Source organism: Sarcophilus harrisii, chromosome 1, assembly GCF_902635505.1.
Source record: "Sarcophilus harrisii chromosome 1, mSarHar1.11, whole genome shotgun sequence".
Classification (NCBI taxonomy): Eukaryota; Metazoa; Chordata; class Mammalia; order Dasyuromorphia; family Dasyuridae; genus Sarcophilus; species Sarcophilus harrisii.
Genome location: NC_045426.1, coordinates 379231721 through 379255265, shown reverse-complemented (window position 1 = coordinate 379255265; position 23545 = coordinate 379231721). Strand labels below are relative to the sequence as shown.

At 38.5% G+C, this 23545-nt stretch overlaps 1 protein-coding gene across 27 annotated transcripts in view; it reads right to left on the bottom strand.

The window, feature by feature from the left end:
- The window catches only part of CELF4 (CUGBP Elav-like family member 4), a 558697-nt gene that overhangs the window by 90448 nt on the left and 444704 nt on the right, over positions 1-23545 (bottom strand). For 20 of the 27 annotated variants that reach the window (XM_031946023.1, XM_031946032.1, XM_031946034.1 and 17 more), the window contains one exon: positions 14780-14890. The exons of the other annotated variants lie outside the window; for them this stretch is intronic. In XM_031946023.1, the coding sequence (XP_031801883.1) occupies positions 14780-14890 (111 nt within the window). The remainder of the gene's footprint in view (positions 1-14779; positions 14891-23545) is intronic. 27 annotated transcript variants of the gene reach the window in all.

Below are 23545 nucleotides of genomic sequence, written 5' to 3'. Positions count from 1 at the left end.
GTATTTTGAATATGCTTACACATTGACAGGGGAAGTGCTGGGGGCGAGAGGGATCAGGAACAGCATCTGTGATTCAGCTGAACATTGAAGACTCCCAGGGGTAAGTAAGGAGTACAGTGGAGGCATGGGAAACAGTTTGTACAAAGGGACAGAGATGGGAGACAAAATGTTACATGTGGGGCATGGTAAGGATGCCAGTTTGGCTGGACTCTAAAGGGCATGAAAAGGAGTAATGTATAATAAGCCTCGGAGATACGCCAGCTTGTGAAGGGCTTTAAATACCAGACATGGGAGTCTGTATTTGATCCTAGAGACAACAGGGAGAATGAGCAGGGCTTACAACTGATTGGATGTGGGAGGGAAAAGGGAGGAAAGAGTCAGTGATAATTCCAAGGTCATGAACATTGAAGACCTCGGGAATGGTCATGCCATCAACAGGAATAGTGAAGTCAGAAAGGGGAGCAGAGGTGGGGAAAGAAAATCAATTTGGCTTTGAATGTGTTGAGTTGGAGAAGGCAGCAGATCATCTGTGGAGATATTAAAGAAGCTGGAGTTTGGGTCTGGAGGGAGAGTGAGGTTGGAGAGAGTGATGTGCGATAGCTAGAGGTCAGAGTTGAAGCTGTATCAGTAGATGAGTTTGCCACTTGCTACAATGTAGAGAGACAGAGAAAGAGAAGAGAACAAGGTAGCAAGCAGAACCCTAAAGGAATACCTACTCCAAAGGGAGCCGATATGTAAATGATCTTGCTAATTGTGAAAAAGTCTCTCCTTACTTTCTTTACCTCTTAGAATTTCTGACTTCTTTCAAGACTAAGCTCAAAGCTCACCATTTTCCAGGATGCCTTTTCTGCTCCCTCCAGTAGTTAATGATCTCTTTATGAGATTTCTTTGCATCTACTTCATATATCTTTTATGTTTCCATTTATTTAAATATTGTTTCTGCCATTAGAAGGAAAGCTTCTTGAGGGCAGGGAAAGTTTTTTTAAATTTCTTTGTATCCTTAGTTCAACGCTTATCATATAGTCACTTAGCAAATCCTTGTTGATTTGTGATTGATTAATAAAACGGCCCCCTAAAAGAGCTCTAATTTTGGTGATATTTTGCTAATATTTAGCTCAAATTATAGAATGGTAGGATGGACTAAAATAAGAATATTAATTAAGGGCCCCATGATCTATGGTCTAGTTCTGGTTCTGTTACTGACTCCCAACATGACTGCTGGGAAGTTCTCTACAGTTTTCCCAACTGTATAGTAAGGGTATACACAATCACTGGAGTGTTGTGGAAATGAAATTCAAGACAAGTTATGAAAGGATTTGAGAAGGATAAAATGCTTTGCTCTGTATAAGCATGCAAAGTATTATTAGGACAATAGGCACCTGAAAATAATAGACCCACTAACAACATTCTATTCATACTTGTTCTGAATTCAGATCAGCCTATCCCCCAGTGAGTCACTGATTTAGTGAAGCAAAGAATGGAGGGAGGTGGGAGGCAGCAGGCAAGAGGGAGAGGTGGGAGGAAAGAGAAGGCAGAAAACCCTTGAGGCTGGGAGAGCAAAGGAGAGGAGAGCAGAAGTGACTTAACTCATCTCAAGTGCCTTGTTTATAAAGGAGTCTTGGAAACATTTTAGAATGTTAGAGAAGGAAAGTACCAGCTGGACTGGCTTCTTAATAGTCTTCAGTGATCCACCTCATCTGAGCATCTTAATGAAAGCTCAATAGTAATGACAGAATGGTGATGATGATGATGACATTGTTGATGAAGAAGAAAGAAAATGGCTCTCACACTTATCTTCCTATGCCATTTGACTTTGTGGGTTTTGAGCTCTGTGTCCAATGTGGAGCCTCCAGAATGCTTATATGTCTTCTCAACTCAATGGATGTGGAGTGTGGGGCAAACTATACAACATTGGTTCATGGACATGAATGTTGCTGGAGACATAATTCTCAGGCTTATCCTCTCTACCTTTGTCCATAGTACTTAGGCTGGTTTTTAAGGGGAGAGAGTTTGAGAAACACAACACATCTAAATCTGAAATCTAGGGGCTAGGGTTTTACCCTTGGCTTTATCACCAACTTAATGATCTTGGGCAAGTCACCACCTATCTCTGAGCCTCTTTTTTCTTAGGTTGAGCACGTTGAATTATCAGAAGTCAATCAGTGAAATCATAAGTAATGTTTTAGACTGTTTGCAATGTTGGAGGCAATAGGTCTGCAATTTGAAGGATTCATCAGAAAAGAACAGACTCTTACATGGAATTACAAACCTTGGTGCAATGTCCAGCAAACATGGGAATCAAAGTTTGTCAATGCACTCTTCTCCTCCCCTGTTGGTGTATATCATTTATGAAACTTGATGCCCTCCACTGGGGTTCCCTCTCCCACCCACACCTTGGCATGCCCCTCTCAGGTACTCCTCTGTGCACGTCCATCTACTCATCCCCATGAAAACATTAATTTTGTGTCTTTTCCCCTTAGCTTCTACTTTTTGCTAATCACATGACCATAATAAATTCAAGGGGATGTTAACATAATGATAATGTGGAACACATTTCAAAATGATTTGAATTTTAACAGGGTCCTCCAATGCCTTATTCTAAAGAATGGGAGTTTGGTAATGTAAAATTTCAGTAACTGTAATATAGAGATGAGGGATACACTTTCAATTAAGGGGGTCTTTTTAATGCTAGAAGGGGGTTCTAACTCACTTTACAGAAGGGAAGACTGAAGACCAGAGAAATTAAGTGACTTGCACGCAGTCAAACATGTGGTTGTGTTTTCTATTTGGGTTCTTTGACTTGAAATCCAGTAATCTTTCCACTGCACCACACTGCCTTCCATTTCAAAAGTTACCTCAGAGCCATAACCAGTCATTTTGTCACCCAGGACAAAAAGAGAATCAAAGGAGATCTCAACCATTAAAGCAAATTTAGCTGTGAAGAGATGGGAATATGCCCCTTAGGGAAAAGCCTCAGCTCTCAGGACACAAGGATCGGGGCAGACTGAGACAGTAGGATACTGTAAGACCACCACTGAGAACATCATGAGAAAAGGAATAGTAACAGCACTGGCAAGTGATGGGTGGGGGAAAAGCCCATCATCTAGTAGCTTCTTTCTTAACAAATTACTATTGCTAACTGGGTATTAGGCTCAGTTATTTCTACTTAAATTAAGTTCAGTTATTTCTACTTATTAAGTGCTATTGGCACCCTCTAAATTTCAGTGCTCTAAAACCAATCCCTAGTCACTCCATCCTAGTTAAAGCTCCAAGTGTCCCTCCTTTTCCATCATTTGCTCCATTTTCATGGAAATGTTCCAGATGGGATAATCACCCTAGATCCTTCCAATTTCTCATTTATTCCTCTTACCAGGAAAGAAGTCACCCACTCAAACCAGGGTTGCAAGTACTTAGCACAGTCCCCGAAAATAAGGAAAGTTGCAGTGGTTATTAGTGGTGCCTAATGATATTTGCATAGATTAACAGACTTTAATGCAATCACAAATGCTACAATCCAGAGAAAATAATGAAGAAATCCATTACAAAGTCATAAAGTAACTAAGTCAATACAGCAATAATTTGATCCCATATTAGTAATAATTTCATCTCCTGCTGTAAGGCAATTTTCCTGTGCACACCATTTCTGGACAGTTTTATAAATATCACCTTTGTTTGAGATAATTAATTAGCAAAATCAAAAAATATATTGGTGGTATTTTATACGATAAATTAGTCATTAGGTTTAAACTGGCAGGCTGTAATAAAACTTATGAAGATGAATGTGCTCAGACTCCAAACCCTCCTTCCAAGCCGCCTGCCTTCCACCATCTTAACCCTCTGAACTACCACTGACTACTTGGTACCTGGGCCTCAAGTAGACCATCAGGTCCAGATGGAGAGAAGGCTATAATTGATATGTGGAAGGTAGACCCTGACTGCTGGTGGGGTAAAAGGAGGATATATAACCACTGGCCCCAGAAAAACTCTAAAGGGCAATTAATTTTTAGAATTTTCCTTTGCTATTTTTCTCCATTTCCCAATGTCTGTCCCTTAAATTCTCAGTCCAATTTCTGAATAAGGCAGTCCATAAAACTATTAGTGATAAGGCTTAAGTCTTAGTTTTTGCAGGAAAACTGGCATTAACCCCAAAAAATGAATGGGATCGCTACTTTTGATACCACTTTTCCAGGTTAGGCAACACTGATGGGGGACTCTGGGACATGTGTAATCATGAAACTGATATTTGATAAACTTCTGCCTTTGGCAAGTAAGAAACACTCAGTATCAGGTGACTGAGTTGCTTCCTTCAGCCCAGACAGTTTGGAAGGGCGAGGTGAGGAGTGTGGAACGGTAAGGATAACTAATGGGAATATGAAAATAGTAGCCAAGATGAGCAAATCTATAATGATAAGGCAGAGAAAGCAGACTAAAAAAAGGGAGATGATATTAAGATTAGTGTAGAATCATAGTATTCTATATTTGTGAAGTTGCTCAGTGGTAAAACTTTATATTAATATATTTTAAATTTCTACTTACTGGATTTGCTTCTTTGCTCTACTGTGTCAAAATCTTTTTGGATCTGTATTTTTTTCCTGTCTATGTGTTAGTTGTCCCTCCAAGCTTGATATCATCTATAAATCTGAGATGCATACCTTTATTCTAAGTTCTTGATTTTTAAAAACCCTGTGCTATTGCTCAAGGTCAGGGACAGATTTCTGAGGTCTTACACTAGAGATCTCCTAAATTGACACAGGAAGGGCAGAGTCAAAATGGCTGAGTAGGAGGAAGAAGTATAGTCAATTGCAATATGTTGGAATGAATTCTGATTGGGAAATCCAAGAAGAGTCTCATTGAGTCATTTTTTTCAGCCCAGGGCAGCTTAGGGTGATAAGGAAGACTGTTGACAGTTGGGATGGGGTCTGACTGTATTCTGGACATTTCAGAGCCCAGGAACTAAAAGAGCCAAGACTGGACACTAGGGCAAGGCACCAGAAGAGAAGGAGATGACAGGGGAATCTCTCAACTAGAACAGTGAAGGAATTAGTGTCATCTGGCAACTCTGTATCTCACTACCAAGTTCTAAATTAGACTAGAGGATAGGGGAAAGAAGAGTGGCCCCTAGAAAGCTCTAGCTATATGGAGGAAGAAAGCAAACAATAGCTGTGTAGCTATGCTCAGAGGGGACCTGAATTCTAACTTCCAATCCAGAGAGGTAGCCAGCAGTAGAATAACTGGGATAAGAGTCCCAAACTAAAGGGGAGTCTAAACTGCAGACTGCTCTGAACTTGCAGCACCTCCTAGCAGTCTAACAGCAGCTGAATCCAGCAACAATCTACTAAACTCCCAACTTCCAGAGCTCATACCTGGAGGGCAGTGAATAGACATCACTTCAGATCAAATCATGTGAGGAACCTTGAAAGTTTATGGCTACCCCCTTCTTGGCCCAGCCTGAACTGTGAAAGCAGCACAAGGATGTAAAAGGACACAAGCTCAGGCCAGACATTTCTCCCAGAAATGCCCAGAATTCAGAACTCATATGAAGTCCAAAGTTAGGGAGGCTGGAAGAATGAGAAAACAAGAAGAAGACAGTATAAAGAGCTGTTATAGTGCTAGGGAAGCTTAAGACACAAACCCAGAAAGGAATGATTCAAAAAAAAAAAAAAAAAAAAAAAACAAAAAAAACCAGCAAGAAAAGCTTGAAAGAAAAAATTGCAGCTTAAACCAACCAGAATTCCTGGAAGGTTTAAAGCAAGACTATCTTTTTTAAATTGGCATGGACTCATTAATAACTACTTTTATTTCATCTTTTCTAAATTCACCCAACTGTTCTATCTCTACAGAGTCTACTATTTATTTACTATCTATATCTATAGACTATATACAAGAAGAACACAAGAGGTGTTTGTCAAATGCTGAAATCTAAATCTGTTATGTTGATACCATTCCCCTAAACTATCTCCCAATGCTGTGTGACCTGTTCTTGATGAAGCCCTTACTTATCATGACTTCCCTTTTTAAATTTATAAATTATCCTCTTAATAATGGGTCCTAGATTTTTTCCAGGAATAGACAGTTAAGATCCTTGATCTATTATTTGCAGACACCGTTTCCTATTTTTTTGTTTTTGACAATTGAATGAGTATTTTTTCCTAGTAACTGTCCAGTTCTCCAAAGATCACCGCCAGCAGCTCAGCCATAACATTTCCTATTTTTTTTAGTCTCTTCAGCTACAAGGACTATTGATTTAAGTTCATGGAGAAGTTTGATGTCTAGTCACTTATCCTTGGTTTTTGCTACCTGCTAAACATTTTTTCTTCTCTTTTTCAAAGTTCAAAGGTCCTTCATTTAAAAGAGAAAACACATTCAAAATAAGACTTAAGTAGTTTAGCCTTCTTTGTACTATTCATTATTGTCATCTACTCAGTGGTTCTATGTCTTTTACCATCTTCCTTTTTTCTTCAACATTTCTTTAACCACTTCTCTGCTATGTATGGCTATATGTAACATCCATTGATAGCCTAAATTTATTTTGTTTATTAATTATATCATGTAATATATAATATATTTATTAATATTGCTCATATAATTAATAATATTTTATCCTACTTACAGGACAAGGCTATTCATTTGTATTCATCATCAATTACTTGACCTTTCCTTTTTTCTATGTCTTTTAAAAATCTGAGGTATTTTGCTAAATTCCATGTGCATCCATGTTGATCTCCTTAGGCAGTTCCCCTTTCCTCTCCACATTTGAGTCGTATTTATTACTTATCTTTTTGTGCATTTGTATAGATATCTGACACTATGGGATTTGTTGCTGGCTTTCTTCTTGGATTTTTAACTTCCATGAATTACTTGTGTTCTGCCATTCTTTCTTCTATGTTGTCCCTCTTATTCTTGGCTTATCAAATCTGTGTTCAATTTTCTCTTTCCTCCTCCCTTTTAAATTTAAAGCTCCCATGATTAGATTTGCAAGCCTATGCAAATATATGTGTAGCAGATCTTTAGATTGGAATGCTTGGTCCCTTGGTACTCTCAATATTTGGTTCCTTGGTTCTGAAAATAGCAGGGGGACAGCTCTTTCTAGCTTGTATGTCAATCAATAATCTTTGGTACAGTATTCATCTTCCTTTTCCTCTTCCTTCCCCCACCCCTCTTCATGGGGAACTGAGGGATGAACCAAGAGCCTCTGTAATGCATATTCTGGTAATGCATATTCTTAAACAAGGAACCAGATCTTGTTTCACTGGAAGAGATTCTGTTTCATAATAAGTGCTCCAATCTCTCTTTTTTCTCTCTCTCTGTGTGTGTGTGTGTGTGTGTGTGTGTGTGTGTGTCTGTGTGTGTGTTTACCAGCCCTTATGCCAATATTTTGAGTTGGGACACAAAAATCCAAATTCTATTCTCAGATACCACCTTCTTACCACAAGTCATTGATTTCCCAAATCTGCCTTTTTCTTTGAATCATCTAGCTTCATTTGGAAGTTGTGATAAAAACACCACCTGGATTACTCAAAGTTTTCATTTTTTGTTCAGGACCTCATAATGCTTCCCAATAATTTCTATGTCCCTTCTGGCAATAGCTTTTTCTCCCAAATGAATTATAAGAATTGAGGAGTAGTCATTAATTTTGAGTGTTCTTCAGAGGCTCTTCACCAGGTGCAAAATGTATACCTCTATGAAGATAGCAGATATTTCAGTTCTTTCTATCAGGTTAATAAATATCTGCCTTGGTATCATCAAAGAACCGTCTACTACCATTTTTCTTGTCTTCTTTCTCTGACCGTTATTTTCTCGGGACACTATGCTTCTACTGATAGCCCAAGATTGCATTACATTACTTTCTTTCATATTTTTCATATTCATATCCTTTCTTTCTTCCTTCCTTCCTTCCTTCCTTCCTTCCTTCCTTCCTTCCTTCCTTCCTTCTTTCCTTCCTTCCTTCCTTCCTTCTTTCCTTCCTTCCTTCCTTCCTTCCTTCCTTCCTTCCTTCCTTCCTTCCTTCCTTCCTTCCTTCCTTCCTTCCTTCCTTCCTCCCTTCCTCCCTTCCTTTCTCCCCTTCCATCATTATTAAACTGCTGGTTGCTATCAATTTACAAGCAAAAAATAATGGCATATGCTTATTAGGTACCTACTGCATACAGGCCCTGCTCTTGTAGAGTTTATAGTCTAGTTGCTTATGGTTCACTAAAACCCTGAGATTTTTTGTTTTTGTTTTTTCCCTACATGAATTGCTGCCAAATGTACAGAATCATAGAATCTCAGAGTTGGAATCTCAGAGCCTATCTATCCCAATACAACTTTGAAAAGGAATAGTTCCCAAAACAAATCCCTAAGTAGACATCTATCCTTTACCACTGCCTCCTGAGACAGTTTAGTATATTTTGGAACAACTCCAATTATTGGGACATCTTCCCTTATATTCAGCCTCAATCTGCATTGCTTATAACAGATATTTGCAGAAAGACCACCAAACAAGTAATTGCAGTTTAATCACCAACATTTTTCCCCCAAAGGATAATGATGCAAAGAAGTTCTATGGACATATACTCTGTGATTACAATATAAAGGCAGCATTTGAAAGGTAAACAAAACATAGGGAGAGGGACTAAAACTGATATGGGGAACTTCCTGATAAGAAAATTCCTTTAACTAATTAAGATCCATATGTTTTCTGCAATTTGTCCTAGATCATTGAATGGTTAAGTGACTTGTTAAAGGAATACAGTCAATCTATACACACATACGTACATGTACACAGACATATACGTATGTGTGTATATCTGTATCTGTGTATATATGACAAAATATATATGAAAATGTTCAGGAGTAAAGAATGAGAGGGACCAGATTTAGAGATTATATAGAAATTTTATCCACATAAATCTTTAATACTTTCTTTGAGAAGAGAATCAGACAATTCTGGACATAAAGAGTGCCAGATGATATCACAAAAAAAAAAAAAAAAAATGAAATTGATTATATTCTCTAATGGATTGGAAATGACTTGTTATTGATATGGGACTTTCCCCTGAATGAGCTGTCTGTGTACAATCAGGCCATAGACTTAGAGCAAAGAGCAAAGTTGAAACCAAATCATAAAACAGAATAATTATGAGAAGAAATGTATTTCAATTAAAAATAACTCCATATGATATTTAAATAAGCTATCAATACTAATAAAAAGAAAAAATGGACAGAAAAAATTTGATACTGATTATAATAATATTAGATTGAAGTTTAACTTATGTAAATAAGTGACAGACAAGGGAGAACTTCCTTAATCAGCAAACATTTTTCAGCAAAATTTTTTAAAAATCAGCAAAAAAAATTCTAAGCAGAGATACACTAGCTGAAGACAGCACATATTGAGTGTGTGTATACATTATACATACATACATATATGCATGTATGTATGAAAACATAAATATGTACAGGAAGAAAATAGTGCAAAAAACATCACTATGGAAATATAAAATAAAAATGTATATGAGCTTGTTATTTGGTAAATGTGAAAGTCCCTAACAAATTGGGTAGACCTCCTGTGGCAACCTTAGGGAGGACATAGATGAGAGTCACACAGGATGGGCAAGCAGGGAGGGGTATGATCTGTATCAATAGGGAGGAATACTCATATTGATGCATTTGTGTATTGAAATTGTCAAAAAAATCCCTTATCTATTATTACTTATTCTTACTACTGTAATGCTAACACCCATGTATTACTATGTGTAAGTATTTTTTCTATGACATAATTGTAATGGTAGAATTCTAGAAGACTGCTACCCTGGGGGACATGAAAGTCGTAAGTCTTCCATAAGGATTTAGAGAAGTAGGTGGAGTTGATAATTTGGAATGGAATAGAGATGATTGGTTCTTGGGCTTAGGTTTGCCAAACATCTCTACACTTCAAATGCACTAATTGCTGTTGCTCAATCCGGAAAAGGGAACTTAAGACATCCAAGATGATATTTTGAAATAGGAAGAGAAAGCAGCCTGGTCTTGGCAATTAGAGAAAAGAATCATTTGTAAGGACATATAATTCAGATAGATTTCAGGAAATGACAGAGGTTCAACAAGGTCATGTAAACACTTATCTTCACAATGCCAGAGAGGGTTGGGGAAAACACAAGATTGCTAGAATCAAGAACTATTAGGGATTTCAGAAAAGTCAAGATTACTAGGACATTGGTGCAGACTGGCCTGAATTGCAGTAGAGAAATCTTTGGGTTACAGAGAGGTTTTCTCACTCAGGATTCCTTGGGTAGTAGAGGAGAAGAATAAGGACAGGAACAAATATCCCATAACCCAAACCCATTTTTAGTGATTTTAGGATAAGATATATGGATCCTTTGCTTATGTAATTAATATGATTTATTTTTTTCTCTTTAATAACAAAGAAACACCTTTTTAATTAAAAAAAAAAAAGCACTCAATTTCATCTTGGCTGACTTAAGTAGGATAAAATCCCCTTTTTAGACCAAGAGAGGAAGAAGAATCAGGGGTCCCCATCAAAATTAGACATGGGAGTGACAATAGTCATTTCTGATTCAGTGCCTAGAACTACTGAATGACCTGAGGGCTGTTAGATAGGTGGAAATTTAGGATCAGGAGAGGCAGAGATTGTAAATTGTGATTATAAAAGCTGGTTTTCACCCATGCAGCGCCTATGTGCAGCTTTCTGAATTTATCCCTGTTAAATTTCATTGTGTTCGTTTCAGACCAGTGTTTTGGCCTGTTGAGAGCATTTTTGACTCTCAACTCTCAACAAACAAGAATTTGTTTGAATCTTGATCCTGTTGTCTATCATATTAGCCATTCCTCTTAGCTTCCTGTCTTCTGCAAATTCAATAAGCATGTTTTCTATGTCTTTATTCAAGGCGTTGATAGGAATGTTGAAAAGGACAGGGATAAGGACAGGGACCTGTAGTATTGCTGGTATAGAATTCTCTCTGGGTCAATAGTGATACATTCATTTTCACTCTTTGGGTTTAATTCAACTAGCTGAGAACCTACCTAAATTGGACCCCACATCTATTTATCTTGTCCACAAAGATATTACAAGATTCTTTGTCAATTCCAAATAAAGTATATCTATGGCAATCCTCTCATTTACCAATCTAATAATCTTTTTTTTTTTTTTTTTTTTTTTTAAAGAAATGATATTACTTTGAAATGCTTTACTCTTAGTGAACATGTCCTGGTTCCTAGTGATCACTGCTTTCTCTTTCAGATTGTTCACAAATCATCTGTTTAATTACTTGTTCTAGAATTTTGTAGGACTGAAATCTAGTAGACTGGCTTGTAGTTTGTAGTGTCTAGCATTGTTTCCTTTCCTTTGGACCATTGTGGCTCTCATTCTTATTTTTTTTTTTTTTTTTTTAATTTCTCAATGATCAACAATGGCTCTTTGTCTATATATCTGCTTGTTCCTGATATCTTAGAGCTGGAAAGAATATGAGAAGTTGCCTTGTTCAGCCTCTTCATTTTACATATGAAGTAACTAGGGCATAGAAAGATTAAACAACTTGCTTCAAATCCTATAGAAAGTTAGTGGCAGAGCCAACAACAGAATCTAAATCTCCTGATTATCAGTTCCAGATTTGTCCACTTCACCATCACTCTTTTGATTCAGCTCCATGAGTAATAATTTGCTTAGGTCTTGATAGTTTAATATGTAAAGTAATTAGGTATTCCCTTTTCATTTATCTTGGGTTTCCAATCTCTTTCAAGGATATTTGACTGTTTCTAATTTGAACATCCATCTTCCTGATCAAGAAGATGGAAGAAAAGTCAAGTAATTTCTTCTGGTTTATCATTGATTAGCATTACACCATTTGCCCCAGTTGTGGGCCTTCCCTTGCTCATCAATTTATTCTGTATATAAGTAAAAATGTATGTATTTGCATGTATGTATATATGTTTTAGTTTCCTTATCATGTTTCCACAGGTATCACCTTATTCTGGGCTGTCTGATTCTTTTTATATGTTTGTATCACTCTTTTGCATTCTTTCCTTAGTAATATAACTTTTCTTTCATTTTTCATGTTTGTCTTTTTAAAAATATGAGTTCATCTAAGACTCCCTGTACAGTTACATAATCTTCATCAGATGCTTCTCCTTTTTCTTTTAGAGTCTCCCATTCCTTTTGGGCCTCATTTCACTCTCTTCTTCATATATTCAATATTCCAGCTCAACTACACTGCTAACTATTCTTCTAATTTAATGATGTACTCTCTTGCCTCCATGCTTTTGCCATGCTGTCGCCTATTCTGGGAATGAATTCTTTCCATCCCTTTGGCAGTTGGAATTTTTCCTTGCCTTTGAGGTGAGGTGAGGTCAGGTGCCACCAAAGGCCCTGCAAATGTCTTTCTGTTTGACGTATACAATTATCTCAGTCTTGCACAGTAGCACAATAGCTAGGGGTACAAGTGAAATTATTAGTTTAACTAGTAATTAGTCCCACTATTATTGTATGGGGAGAGTTTTTAGCCTGTAAGACTGACCCTATTATTCTTGGACTGATCTGGGTATTAGTAGAGAGAGGATCAGTTTCAAGTAAATTTCTAGGACTCAGGAAGAGCCCCACTATATTTTTTTAGTCTCTCAAAGATTTCTTTATGTGTTATCTTTTGTATCATAGTCAATGCACTGATCTGGGAAAAGGCATACTGGAGGTATAATTGTGTTATTTTCTGCAGGAAAGGGAAGAAGCAGAAGAGGCTTATTGTTTCCCCCTGAACCCAAAAATTCAGTCTGTTTACCATGAAGGGCTAGGGTATGATGAAAAGGCAAGTCAAATGCAATCAAGACTGCGTATCCAATATTGTGATTGCATGAGATTTTCCCTTGTCATCATGGGAAAATGTTTGAAAAGTCCAGCTATAACATTTGTGGAATAATTTTTCAGTTATGTGTTTTAGAAAGTAAAGTTCTAGAGAGCAAGGATTATAAACCTTAATTCTTGTGGTCATAAACATGGAAGGCACTTAATATCTTTTGCACTCCTTCTACCTTGATATCTTTTTATGATTCTAAGACTCAAATTGAACTGAGCCCATTTCCCTTATAGAGTTTTTGGTCATAAATCTCTGTCTATCTTGCTTCTGAACTTGATTATTCTGTTTTCATTCAACAAACATTTATTAAGGACTTACTCTATTACAGATGAGAGGCAGCACAACCTAAAAGATTGGGGCTGGCTCCAGAGTCCTGAAAATGACCTGCCTTTGAGCTCTACTTCTGCCTCATACTAGCTGTGTGAACTTGGGTGAGTAACTTAGCTTCTTAGGACCCAAGACTATCTCCAATACTATAATGGCAGAGTAGGTGCCGACTGCCTTCACATAGGGAATTTCTTTACTCAGAATTCCTTATATTGGTGAAAATGGAAATCCAGCCCCCTCAAAGTGTCAATTATTATGCTGGTCCCTAGGAATTCAAAAAGAAAACAGGATTTTGGCCCTGAAGGGGTTTACATTTTATTGTTGAAAGCCATTTTCCTAAAATTTAGGAAATGTGTATGATTATGGCTGGTATGTGTTTTTCCCTTCTTATCTCTTATGATTTCTAAAATGGCATGGTCCCAATCTCCACTAGTTTCCATGTCTTCCATATCACTAATGGCTTTTCTGACAGATGTCAGGAGAATTAACCCCCCCCCCCCCCCACCACCACCACTAATGTGGCTGCCTCTGTAGTAGATTTATAATCTGTGTTGGAAAAAAGTCAGCCTGGCATCGTAGCAAAAGATTTGGCCTTGTAGGCAATAAGACTTTTGTTCAAGTCTTGCCACTGAAACATACTGTTTGATTGTGGGCAAGTGAGAACCTCTCACTTAAATAAAGCAATTAAGAATGACAGAGAAGCTGCTGACCTATTCAGTGGAGGAAGTTTCCATACTAGGGGATTCTCTCTTTATAGGAAAGCATCTTCAATTGTCTCCATTTGGCTTGGTGGTCTGTAGTACATACCCACTATAACATGCTTTCTCCTTTACTTCTCTTTTTATCCCTATCCCAGTTCTCTAACCACAGTCCCTGTGTTAGATTGATGGATTTTCATGCCCTTGTGAGATGCAGCGCTACTTCCACCCATCTTGGCTACAATCAAATCTGTGGCTTTTTGAATAAGGCTTCTGTTCCCATTCTTCCATTGCCATATTTCATACACCAAGTCTCATGAATACATACTTACCATGTTATGTTAAAATTTATTGACTTTGTAACCCACACTCTGTGCCTTGGTAAATATACACCTTAGAATGTGAACATTATTTCCAGACTAGCTTCTTTGTTACATTCCTCCGAGAAGTGCTGAGTACCACCTCTGCTATGCTGCTTCTTTCTATGTCACACGTGTTCTTCTGCATAATTTCCAGTTTTACAGTTTTGTCTGGACCCTTTTTCTCCCTCCCACTCAAGTTTCTGCTCAATGTTTGGTAGGTCTTGGAGCTGTGCACCAGCCACATTCTCTCCAGTCCTCCTGTGGTGTTCTCTGCCTCTTACCAGACAGGCAGCATGGTGTAATAGAAAGAACATTGCTTTCAGAGTTAGGAGCCCTGGAGTTGAGTCCCATCTCTGATGCTTATTAGCTGTGTGACCCTGAGCAAATCAGTTACCCTTTTTGAGTCAGTTTCCTCATCTGTAAAATAGGGACAATCATATTTGCTGTGGGGAGGAAAGTGCTTTGCAAACCTTCAAACACTATAAATGTGAGCTATTATTATTATTATTACTATGATTATTAATTATTATTGTTATTGCCAGGAGCTCACCTTTCTGGTTTCCATGGCAATGATCCAGAAAAACAAATCCTGTTCTTTGACACCATCTATATAGCCAGCTATTTACTTCCCTCGTCCTCCTTTCACGTCCATAGTCATGACCTTCAAATGAAAGAAGAGATGAGTCACAGAATCTTAGAGCTGGAAGGGACCTTAGAGATTATCTAGTTCAACCCCCTCATTTCACAGATGAGGAAGTTGAAGCCCAGAGACAGGAATTGAATTGCCCAAGGCCACTCAGCACGTGGCAGGTCAAGGACTTGAACCCGTGTCTTGTAACTCCAGCTCTAGTGGTCTTTCCACTACACCATAAGATATTTGCCCTCTCCAGGCCATCCTCCATTTTGCCATGTCCCCCAGACTTTTCATTTGCTAATCAAAACTTCAAAGTGATGCAGTTCAAATTTGTTTTATTCTCCTTTTGTATGGGTGTGATGATATCATTTACTCCCATGTACATAGACAGTAGTGGACAGCAATGGGGAATCCTCTCCACCACCCCACGCATACATAGTCTAGGAAGACAGCACACATCCTGAGGAGCGCGTCAGGTTTACATACCTGTGTGCCCTTCTGCGGGGATCACCAATTACAGGGATACATCTCTTCTTTGGGAGTGAGGTCACAGGGTTCCACCCACCTACCGGTGCCTGTGAATCCTCTTGAGGGTTTTAAGAAGTTTCTTCTTCAGAATGTCTAGAATCACCCTGTCCCAGAGGATCCCACTTGCACTGGGTTTTCTCCTTCATTTTCTCTCCAGTGCAAATCACCCCCTTTCACTCCCTCTGAATCTTTGTTCTTTCCCACCCAAAGCTTTTCTGATAACAACCTTTCTGATAAACCAGGTTTACCAGAAGTAGAGAGGTGGTCTTCACACACATCCACTTTCCCCCTCAGCCAAGAAACTTTTGTATATGCATGATTAATTGATGACTTTTTCCTGCAGGCAGGAGCATAAAGATAGCTCCTACTCTGAAGGTCACTGCAATTGTTTTCTTGTATTCCGAGTTCCTTACTATCTAGATGAAGCGATCACCCTGCTTGGCCACCCCTTCCCCCCACCCTCACCTACCTGTTTCTGCTTCTGTTCATGCAGCTCCTGGGTTGATGACTCTCTGGAAAAGCATTGCTTTGGAAACCCCCTCCACTTAACCCCACTCCTCTAGCTGGTAACTTGCTAACTCATTGAATGTTAGAAATTAGCAAGTTTTCAGGCACTCCCTCTTAGTAGACACACACAGAATCCAAGAAAATAATTCTTCTTTCCTCACACACTCAACCCACAGGCATAAACAGCATACTCATTTCCCCCCAAACTCTGAATAGTTTGGGGGTGAAGTGGGGTGGACTGTCCTTGTTTATGTCAATAGTTTAATTCTTCATATTGCATGTATGGGATGTGTGTATGTGTATGTGTGTGTACATATATGTACATATATATATACACACATACATATATGGCATATGTATTCTATATATGATACATGGTATATATGTATTTATATTTATATATATGTGACGTATATGTGTGTATACACACACACATATACTCCATATGCTATAAATATATGAGTACTTTTCAGTCATTTTTGCTGGTTCCTCATCCTTTTTTGACCCCCCAAATGTTGGTGTTCATCAAGCCTATGTCCTCAGGCTTCTTCCTTCTTTATTTCTCACCTCATCTCTTTGATGATCTCATCTACTTCCATGACTTTAATTATCACCTCTACGTTGATGGCTCCCAAATCTATATATCCATCTACAATGTCTCTCAAGAACTTCAGTTTTGCATCGTTAATTGTCTGCTGCTTCTATCCTCTTAGATCTCTCCTAGAATACCTTAAAATGAATATCATTTTTCACATCAACTTGCCCCCTTTTCAAATTTCCCATTTATATAGGAGCACTATCATCTGCCCAGATAACACTCTATTCCTTGTACCACCTAACTCATAACAGCCTAAGTGATATAGTGGATAGAGTACTAGGGCTGGAGTCAGGAAACCTTGAGTTCAAATTTGGCCTCATCCCCCTAACTAGCTGTGTGACCCTGAGAAAGTCACTTAAGCTCTGTCTGCCTCAGTTTCCTCAATCACAAAATGGGTATTATAAGAACAGCACCTATCTCAGAGGGTTGTTTTATGGATCAAATGAGAATATTTGTGAAGCACTTAGCACAGTGTCTGGCACAGAGTAGGCATTTGATAGACACTTATTCCTTCCTTTCAGTTACCCAGGCTTGAAACTTTGTAGTTCTTAACTCTTTCCTCTCCTTTGCCCCTTATATACGCCAAATGCTATTAAGTCCTCCTCCACAATGTTTTTTTTTTTTTAATTTCTTATTTACTTCTTTTCTTTCCTTGACAGTCTCTTGTCCCTAAACCTGAGGTCAATGGCCTCTCTTTCTGGACAGGCTTTGCCCTATCTTATACCCTTCTTCTTTTTTTTAATCAGTTTCTCTAATGGTCAGTGTACACACACCCTATTACCTTTCCAGTTCTGGAACCATAACCAAATCAATATTGTCATTGTCACTGGAAAGGGTCTGTCAATCTACTCCTCTAAGCCATTTCTACAATTTTCTAATTAAAATACTATTAGTCTATGTGTGTTTTGTTCCTTTATATATGTTGTCTCCATAGAACTGTAAGCTCCTTGAAGATAGAAAATATTTTTACTTTTATATTTGTAACCTCCCTCCCTCATTCTCCCATCCCAAGCTTAGCACAGTGCTTGGTGTCTGTGGTAAGTGCTTAATAAATGATTTTTACTTAGTCATTCATTTTGAGCCAGAGTGAATATGAATAGTAATTTTTCTGTCTTGGTCAGAAACATTGAGGGTATTCTTCTCCTAAGATTGGATTTTTTTTTTTTTGACCAAGTAAAAGAGGCCATTCTTTGCCTCAATTCTTTCCTACCCTTAATCACTGAATGGACATTGCCTCAGTCAAACTGAGACCTGTTAAAGATCTTAACTTAAAAAGGCCTAGGTTTCCTAATGCTTCCAGGGCCATCTCCAGTCATCCTGATCTATATCTAGGCACTGGACACTGATGGCTCTGGAGGAGAAAGTGAGGCCGGTGACCTTGCACAGCCCTCTCTCACTTAAGCCCAATTCAATTACATGTCATGGCATCACTTCCCTGATGTCATCATCCCCTTTGAAGATAAAGGACAAACTACAATAATAACAATGTTCTACTCATACTATTGCTAGATTAATTCATGCTCTTATCACCTCTTGCCTGCTCTGTGGTCAAAGCTTCCTAACTGGTCTCTATGCTTCTAGTTTCTTCCCTCTTTAGTCTCTTGTTCATACTGCCACCAAAATAATCATTGTCATTCACAGATCTGACAATGCTACTCCCTTGCTAAATAAACCAAAGCAAAGCCCATCCTTCTCTCCCTACTGCCTATAGGATAAAACACAAACTCAACCTGGCACTTGAAGTCCTTCCAAACCTGGCTCTAACCTACCTTTCTGCCTCATTTCATGTTGTTTTCCTTCATGCAGCCTTTGCTACAGACAAGCTGGACTTTCTGATATTATCCCACCCTTTTCTATCACTGTCATTCATTCAGCCACTCTTAGGGACTTAGAAAGTACCTCATCTCTATTTTTTGGAATCTTTATCCTTCAAGACTCTATTCAGTGGCTACCTTCTCCATGAAGCCTTCTCTGATCCAGTTAAAAGGGAGTTTTCCCCACTCCAGTGTCAACTTTCCTAAAGAATTTTGTCTAGATATCTGCCTCTATTAATTCTACCTAGCTTACTTGTTTGTATACATGTATTATGCTCCTCTCTTACCCCAAGTAGATTGTAGTCCTCGAAGGCAGGAACTATGTTGCTTTTCATCTTTCTCTATCTGTTATTTTCTTCAATGCACCTTGCACATTGTAGCTTCTTTATAGTTGTTGAGTTGAATTGAATAGCGTAGTGGATGTTGGTTTGGGAAATTTGTCACTGCCACTGACATATGGACTGGTTTTGGACAAGTCACTTAATTTCTCTGAGCCTCAGGTTTTTCTCTAAAATGGGGATAATTATCCCCATTCTTCCCACTGGAGGGGAATGGTGTGAGGATTGATTTAGAGGGTGAATATGAAAGAGTTTTGCAAAGCATCAAATATAATAATGACAGTTATAATATATTAAAATGTTCTTCAAGACGCATCTTCCTTTTTCAACCTTATCCTACTCTCTTTTTCAACAAGGATTTTCCACTTGAACCCAGGTTATTACACATCATGCTCATTTTTGCCTCTGTGCCTTTATTAATTTCATTCTCCTTCCCCCAGATATTCAGCTCTTGTGCTCTGGTTAGTTATTATATAGCAGAATGACCCATGGGCTGTGTATCAAAATGCCTAAGTTTTGGTTCCACTTTGGCCATTAACCAACTAGAACAAGTCACTTAAAGTCTCTGGACCTCAGTTTCTTCATTGATAAAATGAGGAAGTTGGACCAGATAAAGGATCCATATCACACCTCCCTCCTTCAGATTACACCTTCTTTTTCTGCTCCCTTATAATACCTTTTAACCCATACAACTTTGTTCTTAATCACGTACTATCCCCTATTTGTCTCAAATTAAAAGTATTAGTCTCATCTTCTCAACTGGACTAGGAGCTCCCCAATAAGCAAAGAAAATAATTTCTCTTTCTCTCTTCTTCTCTGCAGCCCATCTTAGCACAGACTGAGTACATGGCAAGTACCTAGTGAATGATGATGAATGAGCTAACTAGATACATTGAGGACAGGAGAAGGACTCATCAAAGCAGAGGAGGTCCTCTGAGATATTGTTACAGTTTTATAGATTGGATCTAGAAAAGACACAAGCAGTTATTCAGATTAATTTAAAAAACTTTTTTTTTTGTAGATGAGGAAACTGGGGACCCACAAAGGTTAAATGATTCCCCCCAAGGTCATATGTAGTATAACTAGGATTTGAACTCGGGTCTTCTGTCCTTAATGTCCATTGTCTTTTCTACTATACTACATGAAATCCCTTTGATGAACTTGTTGGTTTTGTTGTAGATGGGATTCTTGGTCAAGTATAGGTTGAAGCTCCAAGATAAGAGAAGACCTCCAAGAAAGAGAAGACCTAAGGCTGAGTTGATCCACTGCATGATCATGGCTCTAGCTTTCCTCTCTATACTAATTGCCTTGCCTCCTCCAATGTTCCTGATGGCCTTATGTGCCTTTCCTTGGCAGGATCAATGATTCAGGAGCTCACCAAGGACAATTTGTTTCAGAGGACATTAGCCTGAAATCTGAATCAGTGAATGAGAAAGCAATGGGAAGAGGGAGTTGAGATAGGAGAGAGAAATGGGCAAATGTAAAGAAGAAGATAAAGACAAAGGGGTGGAGGCTGAGAATTAAAAATATCTTTTTCTTGTTTATATAAATGCAGTAATCAGCCATTAATGTGAGATGAAGACCACTAGGCAGGTACCTTAAATCATTAGAGATTGAGTTGCAAGGAACCACAGAGTCTATTTTGCAGAAGAGAAAACAGAAATTCTGGGAAAGTGAAGTGACTTTCCAATGTCACACAAATAGTAAGAGACAGGATTATAGTCTCTGATCTTCCTAACTCTAGGGCCAGAGTTGTATTCCTCTCCCCTCCATTCCACCAAGGTGTCTTGAATGCTCCATTAATACTTCATTCTTTAGCTATATGAATTGTCCTTTGGGCCCCTTTCTTAAAATGCAAATTCATCTGGGAAGGGTACCATTAAGATATTATCAGCCATGAATACTTAAGTAGAATTCATTTAACAGGTTGTTGTTTTTTTTCTATGCCAGCTAAGTGAGAGCTGTGCCCAGAGTGAATGGGAATTTTGATGACAGAGGGGAAGAGGGAAGAGTAATTCTGGATCCTTGAACTCTACTTGGGGAGAACAAGTTTGGCTAGAACCTCACTGGGAATTCTGGGTAGCTGTGGAAATAGGGCAAAACCCGTCTCAATTTTGCTTTGCTAATCCTAGGATAAAAGTATAAAATTCCCAGAAATCCTAATTAGAAAATGGAAAAACTGGGAAAACATTCCTTTAAAAATGAAATTGTGAGTAAAATTGAAATATGTGAGTATTTATTTTTATCACACTTCACAGATCTACTTACTTTGCCAGCTTATGAACATACTATGTATTATGTAACTCGATTTGCACATAAAATAACCAAGTTTGGTATATTTGGAGATGTGAAAGCCTGGGGGAAGATGGAAATATTAAATGGAAAAAGGTAGGTTTTATTTTCCCCCTCTCTTCTCCTTTTTTTGGGGGGAGAGAATATCCTTAGGGGAAAAAAATTATCCCACAGTTTTTCCTTCCCTCCAATCCTTCTGACTTTTGAAATCTTCATCTATAATAAAAGACCAGATTTTTCCCCTTTGGAATTTTAGCTCCTGGAGGGTAGGACCTGCAAAATGTATATATCATACTTAGTATGGTGGAAGCAGCTCCAAATTTGGAGTCATAGGTTTTAGAGTGAGGCTTTTTAAAACATCATTGGGTCTAGCCCCTTCATTTTATAGGTGAAGAATCTGAAGGACAGATACATTTAGTGCATTATTCAGGTTATGCAGCTAGTAATTCCTAAAGGGTAATTTGAACCCAGGTCAGGTTGTCCTCAGCACAAGTCCAATTCCTCTGCATTACACTGGGCCAGCCCTGCCCTGTGCTGCCATGTGTGACTTTGTAACCTTCCTAGTTTCAGTTCTTTAATCTGTAAAATGAGGGAGTTTGACTAGATGACATCTGTGGTTATTCCTAGCTCTAAATCTTGACCCTGCTCTAAATCTATGACCCTGCCATGCAAAATCTTCTATCCAGAGCTGTAGTCTACATATTGTGGTACATAATATAAGCTATATGGAAACCATCGGCCAGCTGGTAATAGAGTATAGACAGGATTCTGGGCCTGGAGTCAGGAAGATATGAGTTCAAATCCAGCCCCAGATGCTTATCTAGTTAAGTCATTCAACTTTTGTCATTTGTTTCTTCAACTGTAAAATGAGGATAATAACAGCATCTCTCTCTCAGGGTTGTTTTAAGGATTAAATGAAATAATATTTGTAAAAGGCACTTAGCATAACGCCTGCGCATAGCAGGTACTATATAAATGCTTATTTCCTTCCTTTCCCTTCTAATACTGTCCCAAATTTAAATTCATCCCTAGAATCAAGAGTTATGATCATCAATGATAAACTTTGGTTGGTACTTTCAGTGTACCTTCCTGTGTGCTGAGGTTGAGGTGTGAACCAGCTGAACAAAAGTCCTGCCTCAATAACTTGGAGTAACAAACTACATGAGGTACAAGCCCCAGGACATTCAGAATAATGTTCAAGATGTACTGGGCAAAAGCCAGAATTAGATACCCACAAACCCTGCACAAGATGTGTGTTGTACTCCTCAGCAAGTCCAGTGCTTTCACTGAGGAGTTAATAGACCTGAGATTTAGCAGCCCTGAGAACTAGCTAGCTGTGGGACCTTAGGCAAACCCTCATTTTCTTTCTCTTACAATTCATCGTAGTTTGGGCCTCCAGAATGATATGGTCCAGTATTTAACAAGCATTTATTGAGTGCTTACTAACATCCAAGCACTAAGGAGATATGGCACCAGAGGTTCTTACAGTTGGAAGGGACCTCAGAGGCTTTCACAGAGCTAATGAATGTCTCAGTCAGAATTAGAACTCAAGTCTTCTGCATTCAAAACCCAGAATTCAATGCACCTGCAACACTTACCTGCCTAAAACATCTGAGGAGCTTTCAATTTATGAAGGGCATGTTCAAGAATGAGATCTGCTATGTTTTGGCAGCATTTCAGAAATTTTATCTAGTTTCACAGAAATGTTTGCCTTCACAATAATCTACGGGAATGGTCTTAACTAGTAGAATTTTTTGCTGCTAACTCAATTCCATCTAGCAAGCATGTATTAAAGATCTTCTTGTGTCCTGCTCTGTGCTAGGCTTGGCTACAAACCCAAGGGAAGGAGATATGGTTCTTGCCCTGTCTAGTTGGGGAGGCAGGATCCCCCAAAACAAAACAATTAGAGAACAATTTGGAGAATGATAAAGGGCTGGATGGTATGCTTCAGACTATGTGGCCATGGGTGATGAGAGAATGAAGAGAACAGGGTAGACAACAATTATCTGTGAAGATTCATGAAGCATGTAAGACTCAAATTAGCTCTTGAAGGATGAGCCTGAATTGGAAGGGTGGAGGGTAGTTATGTCCAAGTTGTTTTTTGCCTTAAAGGATAACAGTAACTGAACTTTTGGAAGAACTTTCAGTCTCAGCCCCAGCTTCTGTCTTATTCAGTATCTACGACATCTGGCAGTGTTCTCTAAGTGATTCTACAGACCCCCAAAGTCTCATCAAAACTATTCTATGATGTTTCCTGAATGCAAAATATTCCCCTAACTAGGCTTGGAATTCATTGTGGACAGGTATGAAGTTTTCTGCCTCCCTCACCTTTGTCATCCAGTAGATGCTCAATATAGACTAGCCAGATTAGATTCAAGGCATCTGGGTTTGCTCAACTGGTATCATTTTTTTTTTCAATTGTTTTCAGTCACATTTGACTTTTTGTGACCTCATTTGGGGTTTTTCTTGGCAAAAAAGTTGGAGTGGTTTGCAATTTCCTTCTTCAGTTAATTTTATAGGCGACTTGCCCAGGAACACATAGCTAGTAAGTGTCTGAGGCTGGATTTGAACTTAAGAAGGGAAGTTTTCCTGATTTTATCTTGGC